The sequence below is a fragment of the Borostomias antarcticus genome, assembly GCF_949987555.1.
Source record: "Borostomias antarcticus genome assembly, chromosome: 17".
Lineage (NCBI taxonomy): Eukaryota > Metazoa > Chordata > Actinopteri > Stomiiformes > Stomiidae > Borostomias > Borostomias antarcticus.
Window position 1 is genome coordinate 7,245,079 of NC_140250.1, and position 17,761 is coordinate 7,262,839.

The following is a 17,761-nucleotide window of genomic DNA, read 5'->3' on the forward strand; positions in this document are numbered from 1 at the left end:
CTCAACAAGCACTTTGGCCGCCCCCAGAAAGCCATCTACAGCCAGGAGGGCGAGGAGGCGGCGGCGGGGGGCGCAGAGGGGGGCGACCCCCCCGGGCAGAGCCTCTTCCCCGGGGGTCCGCTGTCCCCCCACCCGCTGCCCGGGTACGTCCTCCACCCGGGCTTCCCGTCCTTCCAGGAGGAGCTGGAGCTGGAGGGCCGCGAGGGCCGCTTCCCCCTCTACCCCTGGGAGGGCAGCCCGCTGGGCCTGCTGCTGCTGCGCTCGCCGTCCTGCTCCCCGGCTAGCCGCTCGCCGTCGCGGGGCTCCCTGTCGCCGCCCGCCTCGCTGCCCCTCTCCCCCAGCGGCGGCGGCGGCGGCCACTTCTGCTGGCCGGGCCGCGGCGCCGACTCCCACCACTCCCGCTCCCCATCCAGGTCCCGCTCCAGCAGCTCCTCCTCGCGCCACCGGAGGCGCTCTCTGTCCAGCTCGCCCGACGGACGCCCCTCCTCCTGGTAAGACCCGCCTCCGTCCTCGCTCTCTCTCTCTCTCTCCATGTCTATCTCTCTCTACCCCTCTCGCTCTCTCTCTCTCTCTCTCTCTCTCTCTCTATATATATATATATATATATATATATATTCCATTAAATTTCCAATTCAATTCTATATGCTTAATTGGCATGAATGTCAGGTGAACAATATTGCCAAAGCGTCAAGAATAATTAAATAATTACATGCGAAAACAAATTAAGTATACAGTTAATTAAGTAAACTACTGTAACACATAGATAGAAAGATAGGTCAATAAAGAGAGGTCAATAAAGAGACGACATGTTTTACACAAAATCAAATGTATCAAATGTCATATGTAAAATAAATAAGTAGATAAATGAACAAACAAACTCTTGAGATCTTGAGAAACAGTACAAACTCTCTCTCTCTCTCTCCCTCCCTCTATCTATCTATCTCTCTTTCTCTCTCCATCTCCCTCTATCTATCTCTCACTCTCTCTCTCTCCCTATCTCTCTCTCGCCGCCCTCCTGGTCAGCGGCGTTTTCTGCCCTGGTGGTTGAACATGGCGAAAGCCTGGCGGAGGTGGGGGCTCTTGTATAATCTTGTGAGGGGATGGTTTCTGTTAGTTTGGAGGGGGGGGGGGGGGGTCTGTAAACAGTAAACAGCTGTCAGAGGCGTCACAGGCCTGGCCCGAGCTGAGGGGGGGGGGGGTCATTATCCCTCAGATGTGAGACATGAATCGAGGCACCAGAGTGGTTCTTCACTCAAAGTGTGAAGCTCCATGCTCCTCAAGATCCAAGCGCCCGAGGTGTACTTCCTCGGTGTTATCTCAGCCTTCGTCGTTCCCACGTCGTCAACGTTACCGTGAATTTTATTTGAGCTTACGCTCCCCGGGTCTCTATTGATACCAAAATATTGTTTTAAGCTGCAGCTGTTGTCTTTACTGAGAGACCAACCCAGCCCCTCCACACTCACACACACATGGCACGACACACACTCATCCCTAGAGATGAAAGCCCAATCTGGGTGGGGGTGTGTACTGTGTAGATGTGAACCCCCCCCTCTCAGAAGAGACTTGTATCATCACAGCCACCTGGAAAAACTACACATCCCACGATGAGAGCAGAGGGGGTTGGAGAGAGGGACAAACAGGTGCTGGCTCAGACCATGGGTATAAGGACACGAGGAAGTTAGTTCAAAGACAACTTTATTAATCAGTCACTGACTTTGCCAACCATAAACCCAAGACACAGTGGACAGATCCTGTCACATGGTCATACAGTCATCCTCTGGGTTGCGTTGCATAAGGGTCGCACCGGCGAGGAAAGAAGGCCTTTTTTTTTTTCACAGTAGAACTTTCCTGACGGAACACGACCGTGAACTTCCGTCCACTTCTTTCCAGAAAAATAAAAACTCCCAATCCTTTTCTTCGCGAAGCTTAGCTCATCAGTTTCTAGTCAAGTATTGAAGCCCACCGTGTTCAGCACCAGTTAAATAATGAAGCGGTGGGACTTAAAGCACCTCTACTGTATGTAGGGGTGCATCCTGTAGATTCCTCCCTCATACATCTTAGATAGGAGGTGCGTGTATAGATTGCCCCTTGTGAAAGGGAAGGTGAGAACCTCTTGTTCCCAGCTCAACTATAACTGAGTGCGGAAAGGAAGTGAGATTCGGTCGATCCCGTGGGACCATAGTGTTCCTGGGCTTTGGCTTTGAAAAATGTACTGTTACGACCCAACCTCTCAACCCTGTTCTTAACAAGCTAGCGCTCCTCAAACTAGGCTAACAGGAAAGAGAACATAAAGGAGCCCATTTAAAGTGACAATATGTAACTTATGGTAAATCCAATGCTTCCTAGAGCCCGCTGGGAGCATTCTGGGTAACGGAAGGCCGGTGCTCCGAATAAGGCTGTGGAAGATTGCTCGGTGTTGCTCATTTAATTTTATCACGTGCCCACATGCTGCATTTTTTCTCGAAACCGGTGTCAACTGGACACTAAATTCTTGAAATTGGGCAACAAAGATGTCTTCTTCATGGTCCTTATCGACTGATCCTTCACAATTTATCATAGCAGTATACAGCAGGAATATTTAAACGCTTAAAATCCAATATACTGTATTGTAGAGCTAAAGGTTAAGTTGTATAAATATTGTCCATGGTATATTGTTGACAGTGTGTGTACATGTACTGTACGGTGAATATCTTGTCTTTTTTAGCGTCCTCTGTAACGTCCTGATGATTGCTGTGTTCTTGTCTTTGATCACCGCAGGTCTCGTCACAACATGGAGTCCAGCGCCTTCCGCTCCAGGAGTCACAAGAGCCCCCAGACCCAGTCTCGGTCCAGGTCTCCCCTCAACCGCAGGCCCAGGTGAGAACCCCTGGCACCACTATCCTCAGGTCACAATCTCGGCCCGTTGTTGACCATCATAAATCAGATAACTATCCTCACTCTGTGTAGGTCTTCACTCTTGACAGCTTGCCGCTATTAAATGCTAGTTTCATATTCAGAAAAGCACTGGCACACAGCCCAGCCACGACTAACAACCCCCCCCCCCCCCGCCCACACAAACACACACACACACACACCCCACCACCACCGCATCAACAGAGCTAATGACACCAGACAAGCCCCAGAGTCCTCATCTCTCCCAACACGGCCACGTCTTGCGGGAAGTTGAGAAAGTTTCCCCTGGATGAAGCCCTAGCTAAGCAGAAAGTAATGGCATGTGAAGTAGTGCTGACAGTGGCAGCCGCCCCGCCTCCGACGGCAGCCCGCTCCCTCCCTCCCCGCCGGGATCCATAACCTTTACGATGGGAGAGGAGACGCCATGCGTGCGCATTCGTTTTGTTTTCCCCCCAGACCGTGGTGGAGGGAGTGGGTTGACGGGGGCGAGGGGAGAGGACGGGGAGAGGATGTTGACGTGTTCAGGGGGGGGTGGATAACGGGCGGCGCTCCTCTGTGACTAACCGACCCATACGCTCTAGAACTGCGGAGGAAGAAAAAAAAAAAAAAACACAAAAAAACGACAGAGGTGACGGCGGCGGAGGAGGACGATGGCGGCGGAGGAGGACAGAGAAGGGATAACAGCGAGTGACGGGGAATGGGTTTTTTGGGTCCTTCCCGCAGGTACGACAGCTACGAGGAGTACCAGCACGAGCGCCTGAAGAGGGAGGAGCACCGGCGGGACTACGAGAAGCGGGAGTTCGAGCGGGCGGAGCAGAGGGAACGGCAGAGACAGAAAGCTATAGTGAGCGTTGCCGCCGCCGCCATCGCCCGGCGCTACTTAACTTCCCTTCTCCGGTTTATATTCTTGGGCGTCTCTTCCCAGCACTAATATAGTCCTGCCACACTCCACGCTGTCTCACACACACACACACACACACGCCTGCATTATCCAGAACTCCGAGGCGGTAGCGATGCCTCCGTCCTCTATGTAATGAATTAACGCTGCTAACTAAGTGAGTCACTGATCATCCAGACTGCACCGCGTTTCCTGTTTGTCGCCAGGTTGTGTATTTTTAAAAAGTCTCCGGCATCTGGAAACGCAGCGTCTGCTCTTATTACTCACACGGCAGGGGGGCTAAAACAGGAAGAGAGAAATGGTGGGGAGAGAGGAGGGGTCACAAAAAAAGGGAAATGACTGCCCAAGGAAATGTGTATATTCTCCAGATAAGACTCGGTGGGGTTATCTGTCTCAGAATGATATCCAGCATGATAAATATCAGCAGCTATGTGCTCCATCCATTTCCAGCTGGGTATATATATCCCTTTTGCTGATGCATGCATGTCAAATCACACACTCACACACACACACACACCTTGGCGTGCATACAGTTGAGGCGTGCAGACAATTAAGGCAGCAGAGCTGAAGCCGTCAGTGGAGGTTTGGGAGGCCAAAGCTTCATACACACACACACGTGCGTGCGCGTGCACACACACACACACACACACACACACACACACATACTGTACACTGTCAGCCCCGGGGTGCCATCATGAAAAAACTGTGTTTTTATTAGTTGTCAGCAACTAAATTCCTAAATCAGCAAACACTTTTGTCTCAAACTAAGTGTTTGGAGAGAGGGGGGTCCTCTCTCTCGCTGTTCTAAGGAGAGAGCTTATGTCTTGTCATTTATCCCAGCTTCTATGAAGAGGTGAACTTTGAGTTTAGCACCAGGCTACTGATTGACACATATGAGTTACCAGTGGCCTCAGGGCGGCATTCAAAATGTGAATCGCTCTCCGTAGACTCGCCCCAGTAATGGCAAGTAAATGAATGAATAAATAAATAATGTTGGTGATACAACATATCCCCAGGCATTTGCTACATTATATGATTAGCAGACGCAATTAAATTGCTCCAAAACTATAATTGCGGCCTCGTGCAGTACTAAATTATTCTGCTGTGACCTTGGCGTCCTTTGTGCTTCAGAGAACTGGATGTGTTCCTTCCCCGGTGGCTTCACGATGCACCTAATGGTGGTTTTTACCACTTATCAGTTTCTAAACATTAGACCCGGTAGCCCGTTCCAGTTATCCGGGCTATATACCATACAGCCTAAATGAGGGCCTCTTTAAAGGAACGGACACCTGCACAGCTCATCGTCTTATCTGGGGCCGCCTGCGCTTCGTAAACGAATGAAAGGGAGAAATATGTTACCAGTGACCAGAGGGAAGGCAGGTCCATGACTCTTAGCATTGCTAGCAGATAAGAGGTGGCGTTTAGAAGCACCCAACCAATCACGGGACAATAGGGCGTCCCGAAGTCAGCGCTCCCCTCAGGGTGATAGAAGCGTTTCATTACCACCGTCGAGACTGACAAGAGGGTTGAGAACAGAGGGACGTACTCTTCCTTTAATCTCCTCCCTCTCTCTCTCACTCTCTCTCCCTCTCTCCCTCTCTCTCTCTCTGTTGTTGAGCAGGAGGAGAGGCGGGTGGTGTACGTGGGCAGGCTGAGGTCCGACAGCACCCGGACCGAGCTGAAGCGCCGCTTTGAGGTCTTCGGCGAGATCGAAGACTGTGCCGTCAACCTGAGAGACGACGGGTAAGGGCTGCGGAACAGTGTGTGCGCGTGTGTGTGTGTGCGCGTCTTCTTGTGCGTCAGCGTGCGTGTCAGTGTTTGTGTGTGTGCATATGTGTTGAAGTGATGAAGGCAGGGTTCTCTAGTTCATAGTCTTTGTTCAGTTTTCTGGGAACCTTGGCTTGTGTCTGAGTATGGAGTAGTAATAATAATAATAACAACAATAATAATAATAAGAAACTATTTGTATAGCACCTTCCATACAAAAAATGCTGATCATAGTGCTTTACAACAAAGAAATTACATGCACAGTACTTCACATAAAAATAGACATAAAATGAACATAAAATAAAACAGGGATAGAATGCCATAGTTAATGTAAAATAAGATTGGATATACTAATAAAAATACTAAATCACCTAAAATACAGCAATTTACTGTAAAAACAAGCGCAGCAGTAATCATTAGATTGTGTATTGTCTTCATGCCTTGGTCCTAGATGGTAATTCCCCTAATCTTTAAGACGGTAATTGTCCTCATCCGAAGACTCACAGACTATTCTCAGATTTTACCTCATCTCAACATCATAATACCAGACTCACTAGACCCACACAAGTTCGCTTCCAGAGCCAACAGGATGGATGATGCCATCTCACTGGCCCTACACTTCACGCTGGAGCACCTAGACAAGAAAAACATCTACGTCAGGATGCTATTCATTGACAACAGTTCTGCATTTAACGCCGTACACCCCATCAACCTGGTCCCGAAGCTGAGAGGTGAAGGCCTTGACAGCTCCATACACAACCCTGGACCTCCTCACTACAGACAACAGGTGGTGAGAATAGGCAGCAACACCTCACCCACACTAAACATCAGCACTGGTGTCCCGCAAGGCTGCTGGCTGAGCCCCAGGCTCACACACACACGACTGCTCAGCCACTCTTACCCCTTCGCGAACAAGTTCTTCATGTTTCGACAGATAAGAACCTGGGGCCGGTTGCACAAGTTAAAACTTAAGTTTTCCCCTTAAGTATGACCCTTAAGGGTTAATTTCCCCTTAGTTAAGGGAATTACTTAAGGGTGTTGCACAGAATCCCTTACAAGGTTTCCTTAGCTAAGGAGAAACGTTAAGGATTTTCATACAAGGAAAGAGATTTTACAGCAGTAAAATTGTAGTTTCCATGGTGACCAGTGGTTTGCTTGCACGTGACCGGCTATCTGTCACAACACTACACTGGAACGTCCTGCGACGCTGTGAGGAAAAAAATGGACTGTCGATCAAATCTGTATTGAAATATCAGTTGCTCCTCACTAAGAGTGTCTAGTAGGTTCTCCCTGTCACGGAACACTCTTCCTGGGACGCGATTTCCATCGTTTATGTTCATAAACGCAGCCATGTGCCTTAGCTAAGGTTGGGATAGAGGTCCCTTACGTTTTTTCCCTTATTTTGCTTGCTAAGGTCTTTTGTGCAACAACTTAACGGACTTTAAGGGACTCCTTAAGTATTAGACCGAGATAAGTTGAAAACCTTAAATACTTGAGGGACATCTTAAGGAAAACATAAGGGGAATACTTAAGGGTGTTTGTGCAACAGATTTTATTTCAAGGAAACCTTAAGTCAGAACTTAAGGGAAATATTAACTTAAGGTGTTTTGTGCAACCGGCCCCTGGTTCGCGGCTTCGAAAACTGGTCCAACTGCGGCCCTAGTATTTTGCTGGTCTGGAACGGAGCCGCTTACGGGCATTGAGACATTTGCTACAATGTTGACGCGCGCGATATTAGCACTACTAAATAATGGTATACAAAATAACTGTTATTTTAGTCAACAGTCATCTAGCTGTCGACAGCAGGCTTGCGTTTTGAGAAGAAAAGTAATCGGTATTTTTTTTTAGCGTTTTTGAGTTTGACGAATTTACGATGTAGCTAGCTAACTAGCATTAGCCCAAGTTGGCAGCTGTTGGTCAGCGATGAGACGGAACTCTGATAACCCTCCGTTGCGGGAAGGGAGGGTGCATCAGTCGGTTGTGATCCTTGTCTGTACCAGCCTAAATTATGTCTGAATACAATCAAACGGCTATTTCCCGATAAAGAATCCCTCCTGTGCACAAGCAAGTCCTCCAAAGATAATAATGAAAAGCACAAGCTGGCAAGTGGAAAAGTTCAAGCATTGTTGTGTTTGGCTGAGATATAAATGGGACATCGGACGCAAAACTAGCAATAGCCAATCGGCTACAGCTGTGTCAAACTCAACTGCTTAAACAGGTGATGCACATTTACTTCGTGAAATTCTCTGATGACCCCGCCGTCTTGGGCTTGTAATAGCTTGAGATCAGGACATCACGTTCCCACTCCGAAAGCTTAGCTTCAGTTAAGATGGGATTCATTCATTAACAATGGTTATGGTTAGTATAGCTTATGACAGGCTGTTGACACATGCGACAGCCCTGAAAATTATGTTGAAGGGCATTCCAGACGAGCGTTATTTTGACACCCTGCTCCCCATGCCCTTCACAGTGCTCACTATGAAGGGAAGACACTCCGAAGGGTAGGAATGAGCCCTTCAGTTTGAAATACAGCCATAGTCTGCCATAGCGTTGTTGTGCTTGAAGTCGCCGCTGTTGCATTGTTAGGAGACGTATACAATGACGTATTGACGTGGCTCTGGTTGGTGGAAAGGCAAACAGGTTCGCAAGTTGAACCAGCTCCGAACCGGTACCAGCACCGGCCCAGAACCAGAACCAGGTTTGGATTGATGGAAAAGGGGCATCAGATTCTTAGGGATGCAGATCTCTGATGACCTGACTTGGACGCACAACACAACCTAAAGAAGGCACAACAACACCTCTACTTTCTGAGGTGCCTGCAGAGATGGGGCATGAGCACACAAACACTTGTGAACTTCTACCGCAGCATCATCGAGAGTATCCTGACTGGAGCCATCACAGTTCATCGGTGTGGACCTCCCAGCCATCGAGGATCTCGACAACCAACGCTGCCTCAGGAAGGCCATCTCCATCACAAAAGACACCAACCACCGCTACTACCACCTGTTGGCACCATCTCGCCGGAGAGACGGAAGATGGCTTTTGTTCAAAGCGACTGCATTTTTTGCATTTAGTTGCATTTAACGTACTGTGTACCACTACTCGCCAGAACTCACAAGTGCATCTCCAAGTGATTAAGAGCGTACTCTAGTGCTGAAGCCAAAGTGCAAGGCATGCTGATAAATTCTATTGCCTCCTTTAATATAATTACACAGTAAAAATTATAAAAATAAAGAAAAGTAACATCAACAAAAGCTTAAAGGTATAATATGTAATATGTGGATTATTTCCCCCATCTAGTGTCTAAAGATAAGAAATGCAACAACACAACGTATTGGTTGCCAAAATGCCAGAGAATGCACTGTTTCAGTCATACTGTGATAAGATCTTCACTCTGAGAGGAACATAACGTTACACTAATCAGTAATCACAATCAAGTATTTCAGAGTGCCATGTAATAAGTTACGTTAGATGCTGTAGTGTGGAGATAACGTTAGGTCTGGCTATGCAGATTCCAAGAAAGATAACGATAGCTAGTTAGCTAGCTTACCGGTCTAGAAGAAAAGTAGCCATGTCACCATGCGACTTTATCCCATGAAACTATAAACTCCGTCCAACGAGCAAAGGCTGGCCCGATATCTATCCGACTTTTGCTCCTTCTTCGGTCACTGAGCTTTTGAGATTCGTATCGCACGGTTCGCCGGGGCTCAGGCGGAGAAGCAGGGCAACGAAACCTGGCCATTTTACCAAACGTTTAGCTGAAAAGAGTGAGCGGAAGTGGACGGAAAAGCTGCCGTTTTATAGTCGCACACACACTAACCAACATCTATAATGCTGCTAATTCATGGAAGTATAACGTTAGCCGGCTACTGCTAATCTCACAGTGGTGAAGCTAGAATAGTACCTGGCAACCCAGCGCGCAGTACCAACACTGTTATACTATTGGCTGGTATGATATCAACAGAGTGTCATTGTCGGGCCGTAAAAAATTCATAATGTAATAATTTCAGACTAAATATAATTTTTTATGGAAAAGCAATACTTTTACTCGGCAGCCTTCGCAAAGCCCAATGGATGTTTTTTTGTTTTTTTTAATGTTTATTTTAATCCACATATTACATATTATACCTTTAAGTGAAGAGATACGTTTTTAGCTGTCTTTTAAAAATATTTAGTGAGCTGGCTTTCTTGAAATCTATAGGTAATGTTTTCGTTGGGGCATAATTGACAAAGACTGCACTCCCGATCTTCTTCCAGCTGTTGCTGGGAACCTGCAATAAACCAGCAACAGATGGTCGCATGTTTTTGAAGGCACATAGTTGGCACACGTTGGTCTTCACCCATTAAGGGCTTTTTATAAGGAGGAGGATCTTAAAATCAATTCTTAATGTTACTGGAAGCCAATGCAGAGCAGCTAAGACTGGACTAATGTGTTCTCTTCTCTTGGTTCTGGTGAATAGCCGAGCTGCAAAGTTTTGAATGAGCTGAAGTCTCTGTGTTGTTGTATTTCCAGTAAGGCCTGTAAAAAGTAAGGCCTGTAAAAAGTATGTTACAGTAATCGAGTCAGCTTCAAATAAAGGAATGAATCAGTTTTTCATCTTTTTTTCAACATCTTTTTGATTTATAAATTGTCATACTTATGTTTCTAAGGTGGAAAAAGTATGTTTTCCTTGTTAATGTGGATTTGAAGCTTAGTTCTGAATCTAGGATAACACCAAGACTTGAAGCCTCAGGTTTAATCCAGGGAGTACATTTCCAGATTATTTAACAACAATTCTCTTTTTGTTTTAGGGCCTACTAGTAGGATTTCAGGGTTGTCCTCGTTAAGCTTTAAGAAGTTATTGCTCATCCATTTATTTATTGCTAGAAGACGGGTAGTAGACGGGACGGGAGTTTATAGCTGCAGCGTCATTTGGTTCAGCAGAGATGTACAGTTGCGTGTCATCCGCATAACTATGGATGGAAACATACATTGTGCTCTCTAATGATATCCCCAAGTGGTCATGTATAGTGAGAATGGTAATGGACCAAGGCAACTCCCTTGTGCAACCCCCAAAGCAGATGTCACGTTTCCCAGACACACTCCAGCTCTGTCTGTTGTCCCCATTACTTCCCAGGCAGCTGTGTCTGTGGTCCCATCTATTTCTGGCCTGAAGAGACCAAAGATACATTTTTATTGATTTGTCTTTTGCATATAAATAGAGTGGTTTTCCGATAAGAGAGGCTCCCGGCATAGCCCCAGGGGCGCCAGTCTGATGTTCCATTTTCTATTCCTGACCAGGGACAATTTTGGCTTCATCACCTACCGCTACACTTGCGACGCCTTCGCCGCCCTTGAGAACGGACACACCTTACGCAGGTTGAACGAGCCGCAGTTCGAGCTGTGCTTCGGTGGACAAAAGCAGTTCTGCAAATCAAATTACACAGACTTGGGTAAGTGCTGCTTTGCTGTTGCTCAAACAAACCCCCACCCCCCCCCTCACACATACACACATACACACACACACCCATCAGCAACAACATAGGACTAATACGGACATACAGACCGCCAGAGGGAGAAGGGGTGTGTGTGGGAGAAAGCAAAAGGCTTCAGTGATGCTTTAAGAATCAAAGAAAAAGCTTTTTTCCCCCTTTTTTTGCGTGGCTACTCCCACAAGCAACATGTCTTGGAGGCATCAGCCAAGCAAACGGAGTTCGGGGGGGTCTACCAGGAATAGAGAGCTCCCATTCCTGACTGCTGCCTCCCATAGAGGAGAGGTGTCTCCAGGAAACAGGGAGCGTCTTGCATTACTCACAGCCTAAGTCTCTGTACCTGGTCGATATTAGAGGTATGGAGCGGGGAGATAGATACCCTCTAAAAGCCTGTCCTTGTCTGTTTTGATATCCTACACGAGGATGTATATTTGATGTGCTGGATCTCTCTGTGGTTAGAATATCTAGGGTCATGGTAAAGATAGGAGAGGAGAGGAGGGGAGCAGAGGGGGGGGGGGGGGTGCAAGGTTACGTCCCATCAGCCCCTCTTCCTGACCAGTAAGGCTCCATCTGTTGCCAGCTGTTGTGGTTTGGAGCAGAGGCAGGACCTCACTGTGGCACATAGCAGCCTGTCATCTGCTTAGATAGAGGGGGACTGTGTGTGTGTGTGTGTGTGTGTGTGTGTGTGAGAGAGAGAGTGTGTGTGTGTGTGTGTGTGTGTGTGTGTGTGTGTGTGTGTGTGTGAGAGAGAGAGAGGGGGAGTGTGTGTGTGTGTGTGTGTGTGTGTGTGTGTGTGTGTGTGTGTGTGTGTGTGTGTGTGTGTGTGTGTGTGTGAGAGAGAGAGAGAGAGAGAGAGAGGGAGTGTGTGTGTGTGTGTGTGCGCATGTGTGGATGTGTGTGTGTGTGTTTGTGCGTGTGCGTATGTGTGATGAGATACAGAGAGAGGGAGCGCAGTGTGTGTGTGTGTGTGTGTGTGTGTGTTTGTGTGGGTGTGTGTGTGTGTGTGTGTATGGATGTGTGTGTGCGTGTGAGTATGTGTGATTAGATACAGAGAGAGAGGGAGCGCATTCTCTGTGTGTGTGTGTGTGGGTGTGTGTGTGTGTGTGGATGTGTGTGTGTGTGTGGATGGGTGTGTGCGTATGTGTGATGAGATACAGAGAGAGAGGGAGTGCAGTGTGTGTGTGTGTGTGTGTGTGTGTGTGTGTGTGTGTGGGTGGGTGGGGGGGGGGGGTAAGGAAGCAGACTTGACAACTCAGGGCTGATTGACTAATAATAAGCAGCACTCTACTCCTCACATGGTGCTTTTACATCCACACTCTCAAGTCCTTCAGACTCCCACACATCTGCTGCCGGGATCAAGAGCAGCGCTGCTATATTCATTTGAGTTAAGGTGCTCACGTACACATGCGTAAGTGCGCAGGTAAAACTACATACATACTAATCCGAAGACGAATCCCCGTTCTGTCCAACGCCCGAGTACTCAATGTTCTGAAGAGTAAAGTGCTGGGTGACGCATTTGATAAATAATGCAAGACACGGGGGTTGAAATACAAGCTATTCACCCTTTTACATTGCGCCCATGTTGAACAGAAAACAGTCTGTGCTTCCGTTAGGCCTGGTGTCATTATCTAGGGCGGACTCTCCGGGAGCCATGTTGGAACACTTGCCAGAGTGACACTCCATTACGACTGGCTGTCAACAGCGTGCAGCCCCAAGAGATCATCTACCCCGTTTGATGATGGAGGTTAAGATAGCCATTGACGCTTGAAGAGTCAAGAGTTCTTTTCCATTCACAGGTTATTTTTCGGACAATGCGGGAGGTCAGGAATGTATAATGCAGGCCATCGAGGGGTCAGTAGGTCTCTCCATAGAATGAGAGCATTTTTTCAGCCAGAAACTACAACATTATTGTGAATCTCCGAGGTTCCAGGTCAAACTAATGGGTATTTTTCAGAGAGAAGCCGTTTGCGGGAGTATATACGCCTACAGCAAACATTTGTTAATCCCAGAGCCTTGAGGAAAGACATTGTGGCCCGAATCCGTCTCGGAGAAAGAAAAAGACCTTCATTCCACCCTTCTGTTTCCCAGACGAAGGCTCATTCAGTGCATCCCCCATACTGATGGGTGTGCTATAAAGAGATGGAGAGAGAAAAAAACAAATCTAAAAAACACTCCTTTGAAGACGAAGGCTTGAATAATGCCACGCTGCCGAGGCCTCCTTCCCCCCTCTCAATCTTGCAGGCTCTGGTCCTTTTTTTTTGTGTTTTCTGGGTTTTCAGAGACATCGTCCATTAGTTCTAAGCAGAACACGGGGTGTTATTTTTCATCCCTCAAGGTGCGCCGCGTGACACAATCCGCCCCTCGGACGTGGCATTAGATCACGGCTGGCGTCTCCTGTCTACCATGGTCATTCTCATTCCTCAAGCTCTCTCCAGGCGCCGCGGCCCGGCGCGGGGGGGCCCCATTTGTGAAGCTGTCTGCCACCGGAGATAAGACGCACACTTTATTTATTATCGCCTCTGCCGATCAAACTCGAAAGCCCCCGCGTGTGCCCATGCTCTGGCCTGTTTGTGTGTGTGTGTGTGTGTGTGTGTGTGTGTGTGTGTGTGTGTGTGTGTGGTCACATACAAAAAAAAGGGTATATTTTCCACCTTGAGCGTTTGAATGATGTTTAAAGCGACTTGAAAGTGTGGCGCCTGAACATCTCATTGGTCAAGCTGAGAGTTAGCAGCTCCTCCTGTCTCTGTGTACTGGAGGTGCCTGTCATTCCCCACACTGAGGAGACTTAGCTGGGTAAATATCAAATCAACACTCAACCAATCACGGCAGAGACAGCGACTGTGGAGGAACAGAGAACAGGACCAAGGCGGGAATGTCGAAAGCGTGACACTGTACACAACAAGTTGCAACTCTATCAAAACCGGGGGATGACAAACGGATCTCGTCCCGACCTGATCTCACCCGCTGATGTCCGGCGCAGAGGCTCGGCGCGCACACTGACCTCCCGATCTTCTCGTTTCAGATTCCCATTCTGATGACTTTGATCCGGCCTCCACTAAGAGCAAGTACGACTCCATGGACTTCGACAGCTTGCTGAGGGAAGCCCAGCGCAGCCTGAGAAGGTAACAAGTGGCGTGGTGTCTGCCGTCAACAAAGGGACTTGTGATACCTCGCTACTGTTTCAGTCCTTTGACTACGAGACTACCAGAAGTTTTACACTCTTATGTAAAAGAGTATATCAAGAGGAACATATATATAGAGATATATATAGACCTAAATATATATATATATATATATATGAATATATGAAAAACAAAGTTTACATGAACTTAGCTGCTGAAGAGCTGGGAAAGAGACGATATAAGCCAGTGAACCCTCAGAACCTGTGCAGATTAGTTTGCTGTACTGCTGTACCATGGTCAGTGAAAGACATAAACATTCATGAGAATTTTCTCCAAGCACTATAAACACCCACAATGCTTTGAGTGGTGAAAACGTGCAGCTTGTTCAGTCTATTTTTTATGTTCTTTGTCGTTGATTTTCTTTTCTTTTTAATCTGGTGTTTGGATGTGGTGTTACATTATCAATAAGATTATAAGGAAGAGGATCTTGGAGACTCAAGGTAACATTGCTGTCTACATTTTGTGAGAAAAATGTAGCCCTGTATTTACAGATACTATCAAAAGGAATATTTTTATTTTGTGTACACGGTTCTTTATTTGTTACAGCTATGCACTGTAAAACGCAGCCTTTTTTAAATGATAAAGAATTTTTCTTAATGAAGAATGTGGATCTGTAGTCATTACAATGATGTTAAACATACAGTATACCTACTACATGACATAGAAAACAGACATGACATGATTGTAAACATGTGTTGGTGAAGGATTGCTCATTTTGATGGAGCCTGTGAACAAACTTCCTTTTTTTGAAGTTATTTTGTCTGGGGGGAAAAAGTTAATCATGTATAGTTTTTTTTGTTTATAAAGTTTCTCAATCAGTGTCTTTTCCTTATACAACCGGTGAAAAATAAATTTTTAAAGTGTTTTTTCATGATTGTAAAAACAAACCCCATTTTTTTATTAATTATTTCCGAAGCAATCAATATATATTAACCCATTTTGATTTGATTTCAATGCTTTTTATGGTTTTTGTTTAAATAATTTCACTCAGTGAGAAAAGACTACTACGTTTGATCTGTTCAATCAGGATAAACATGCCTATTTATCTATTTATTTTAGTATTTGAATCAAAATATTTATGGTCTCCATCTCACATGGCGTACTTCACAAATATTTGCTATTTATATGATTTGATTTTGTTATTTAAGTTACAATCAGTGGGTAAGATGCAGAATAAGTACATGTTTTGTGGGGATATTATTTTCTATGCCTTTCAGAAACAATCAATAGATTCAATTAATCACTCTGACAGTTGCACCTCTGCTCATTGTTCCAGTGGCTTCTGTCTGAACACCGGTGGGTTTGCAGCCATGAAAACAAATGTCTCCAGCACATGGTTTTGCTTTACACAGTAGGATATGAAGCAATAAAATGATTTTGTAGGTATTTTATTGTACCACTGTTAACACCTGTGTCTTTGCTCCACACACGCTTCATTATGTCAATGCCAAACAAAAGTTTACAATTTTCTTTCTAATTTTTTAAATCTTGTATTTGATGTACAAAATATATACATGATGATTATAATATTGACATTATTCACAATAATTACAAAAAATGATTAGTAATAATATAAATGAAGAAAAAGTATATAAAAAAGCAATAAATTATTTTTCAGAGTTGTATTTTAGCTCCTATTGTTGTGTGGTTTAGAACTTGAGCCATTACCCAGCCGCTGTCTAGATATGAACGCACCACTCAGAAACGTCAGCCCAACTCACCATGGTGTTCACTCACATTGCAATGTTGGCCCTTTAATGTTTGTTGAGTCAGTGTGACCGTGTAAAACTTGCCTCATCTTGTGATCTGTATAATTGTAAACTACTCTGCTGGTCACATATAAAAATGGTATGGAGTTCACCTAGACAAGCAACCAGCACTGAAACATTTAGTTGTGTTGTGAGTGCATGGCTATTACTGTATGACAGACTGTATTCAGTCTATACAGCCCGCGCTTTGCTTATCTGCCTCAGCTGTCTGAATGGCAGTACTTGAATGACATTCAATAAGCCTAGAGGAGCTACTCAAAATCGCATGCTTTCCATTAGCCCTCTCCTCGCAGTCTATAGATATCGCCGCACCTTCAGTGTGACATTAAAGGTAACCTTGTGGTTTCTGGTTCAATTAATACCCCAACGTATAGCCAGAGAGGAGGGATGAGCGAAGCAGCCGCCATGAGAACAGAGAGAAACTGTTGATCACAGGCTACCATTTATGGTGTTTGACTGTAGATGAAACTGCTAATTTCTCTGATGCAAAGAGGCCAGAATAGGTTGGGGCAAATCACTTTCCCTGTTATGTTTTTCTCTATATCTATACAGCGTTTGGGTAATGTTGTCCTGTCCCATTTGATAGGTGTGGCTTTAATCATTGTGATAAATTAAAAAATAAAAATAAATAAAAAATCTGCTTTGTAAATCGCCTAGAGTAGCAATATACTATAACACCTTATGGTTCAAATTTCAACTGTGGCAAGACTTTTTAATAATGTGAACTACTGAGAAATTTGCCACTGCTTAAACGTTTGTTGGGTGATCATGTTTCTTTTGGAAGGACAATGTGTATGAGCGTGTGTGTGTGGTGTGTGTGCGTGTGTGTTTTGTGTGTGTTGTGTGTGTGTGTGCGTGTGTGTGTGTGCGTGTCCTATCCACGTTGCCTTCTGCCAGGTCCTTACCAATGCCTTTTGTGGTTCTACCTTGTATGACTTTCTTGTGGGTTTCATTTTTTATGTGCAATTCTCATCAGTCTCACCATGCCAATAAAGGGAAATGTGTTTGAAAGAACCTTCCATGTGCTTCTATTCTTAGCCTCTCCTCTCCCAGTGTTTCCACATAGATACAGCTAGATAGACAGATGGAAGGACGGACGGACGGACAAATACTTTAATGATGATCCCCCCCTAGGGGGAAATTTGGCGATAAGTAAATACTGGTCTTTATCAGGTATTTCAGTATGTGCAGCCCACACTCACTGGCACAGTTAAGATCCAGTTTTGGGACATGAGACACTGTCTTTAGTAATGAGCATTTTAAACAGGTCTGATAGAGCTCTGCAGTATAATAGTGTCTTACACTATTTATGTAACATAACTGGTATTAGATGAATGCTGTCTGTATGAGGACATGTCCTGCCTGCTGGCATCGTGCACATCCATCTCAACTTATGAGCTTCCCCCTATGAGGAGACTCGACTCCATGCCTTCCCTCTTTGATATTCATATTACCTGAGAGGGTAAAAGAAAACTCAACCATGGTGCCCAACGCACCATGACTCAATGTGAGTTAATTTAAAAAAAGTTGGGGCGGCAAATTCATCAAAGTGTGTATGGAGAGGCAGTGAGTGGATGGGTGAGTCTGGCAGCCCCCTATCCCAGCAGGCAGTCTGGGAGCAGGCCTCCAGCCGCCATACCTTTACGCTTTCGCCTCCCTCCAGAGGAAGCAGAAATATGGGAGGAATGTGCATTAAAATTTTAGGCTGGGGGTCTGATTGTGCTCCTTTTTTTTTTTTATTAAGGGCGGCTGTTTAGCCCCGGAGAAAAGAGCGAACGACT

The 17,761-nt window shown here is 45.8% G+C and overlaps 1 protein-coding gene across 1 annotated transcript in view; it reads left to right on the top strand.

Moving 5' to 3' along the window:
• ppargc1a (peroxisome proliferator-activated receptor gamma, coactivator 1 alpha) overlaps positions 1 to 16,900 on the top strand; it is a 51,876-nt gene extending 34,976 nt beyond the window's left edge. Inside the window, exons 8-13 of the mRNA XM_084451956.1 lie at positions 1 to 491; positions 2,758 to 2,856; positions 3,616 to 3,736; positions 5,412 to 5,533; positions 10,839 to 10,990; positions 14,052 to 16,900. The exon at positions 1 to 491 is cut by the window's left edge and continues 728 nt beyond it. Coding sequence (XP_084308082.1) covers positions 1 to 491; positions 2,758 to 2,856; positions 3,616 to 3,736; positions 5,412 to 5,533; positions 10,839 to 10,990; positions 14,052 to 14,155 — 1,089 coding nt within the window. The 3' untranslated portion in view covers positions 14,156 to 16,900. The remainder of the gene's footprint in view (positions 492 to 2,757; positions 2,857 to 3,615; positions 3,737 to 5,411; positions 5,534 to 10,838; positions 10,991 to 14,051) is intronic.
• The last annotated feature ends 861 nt before the right edge of the window (positions 16,901 to 17,761 follow it).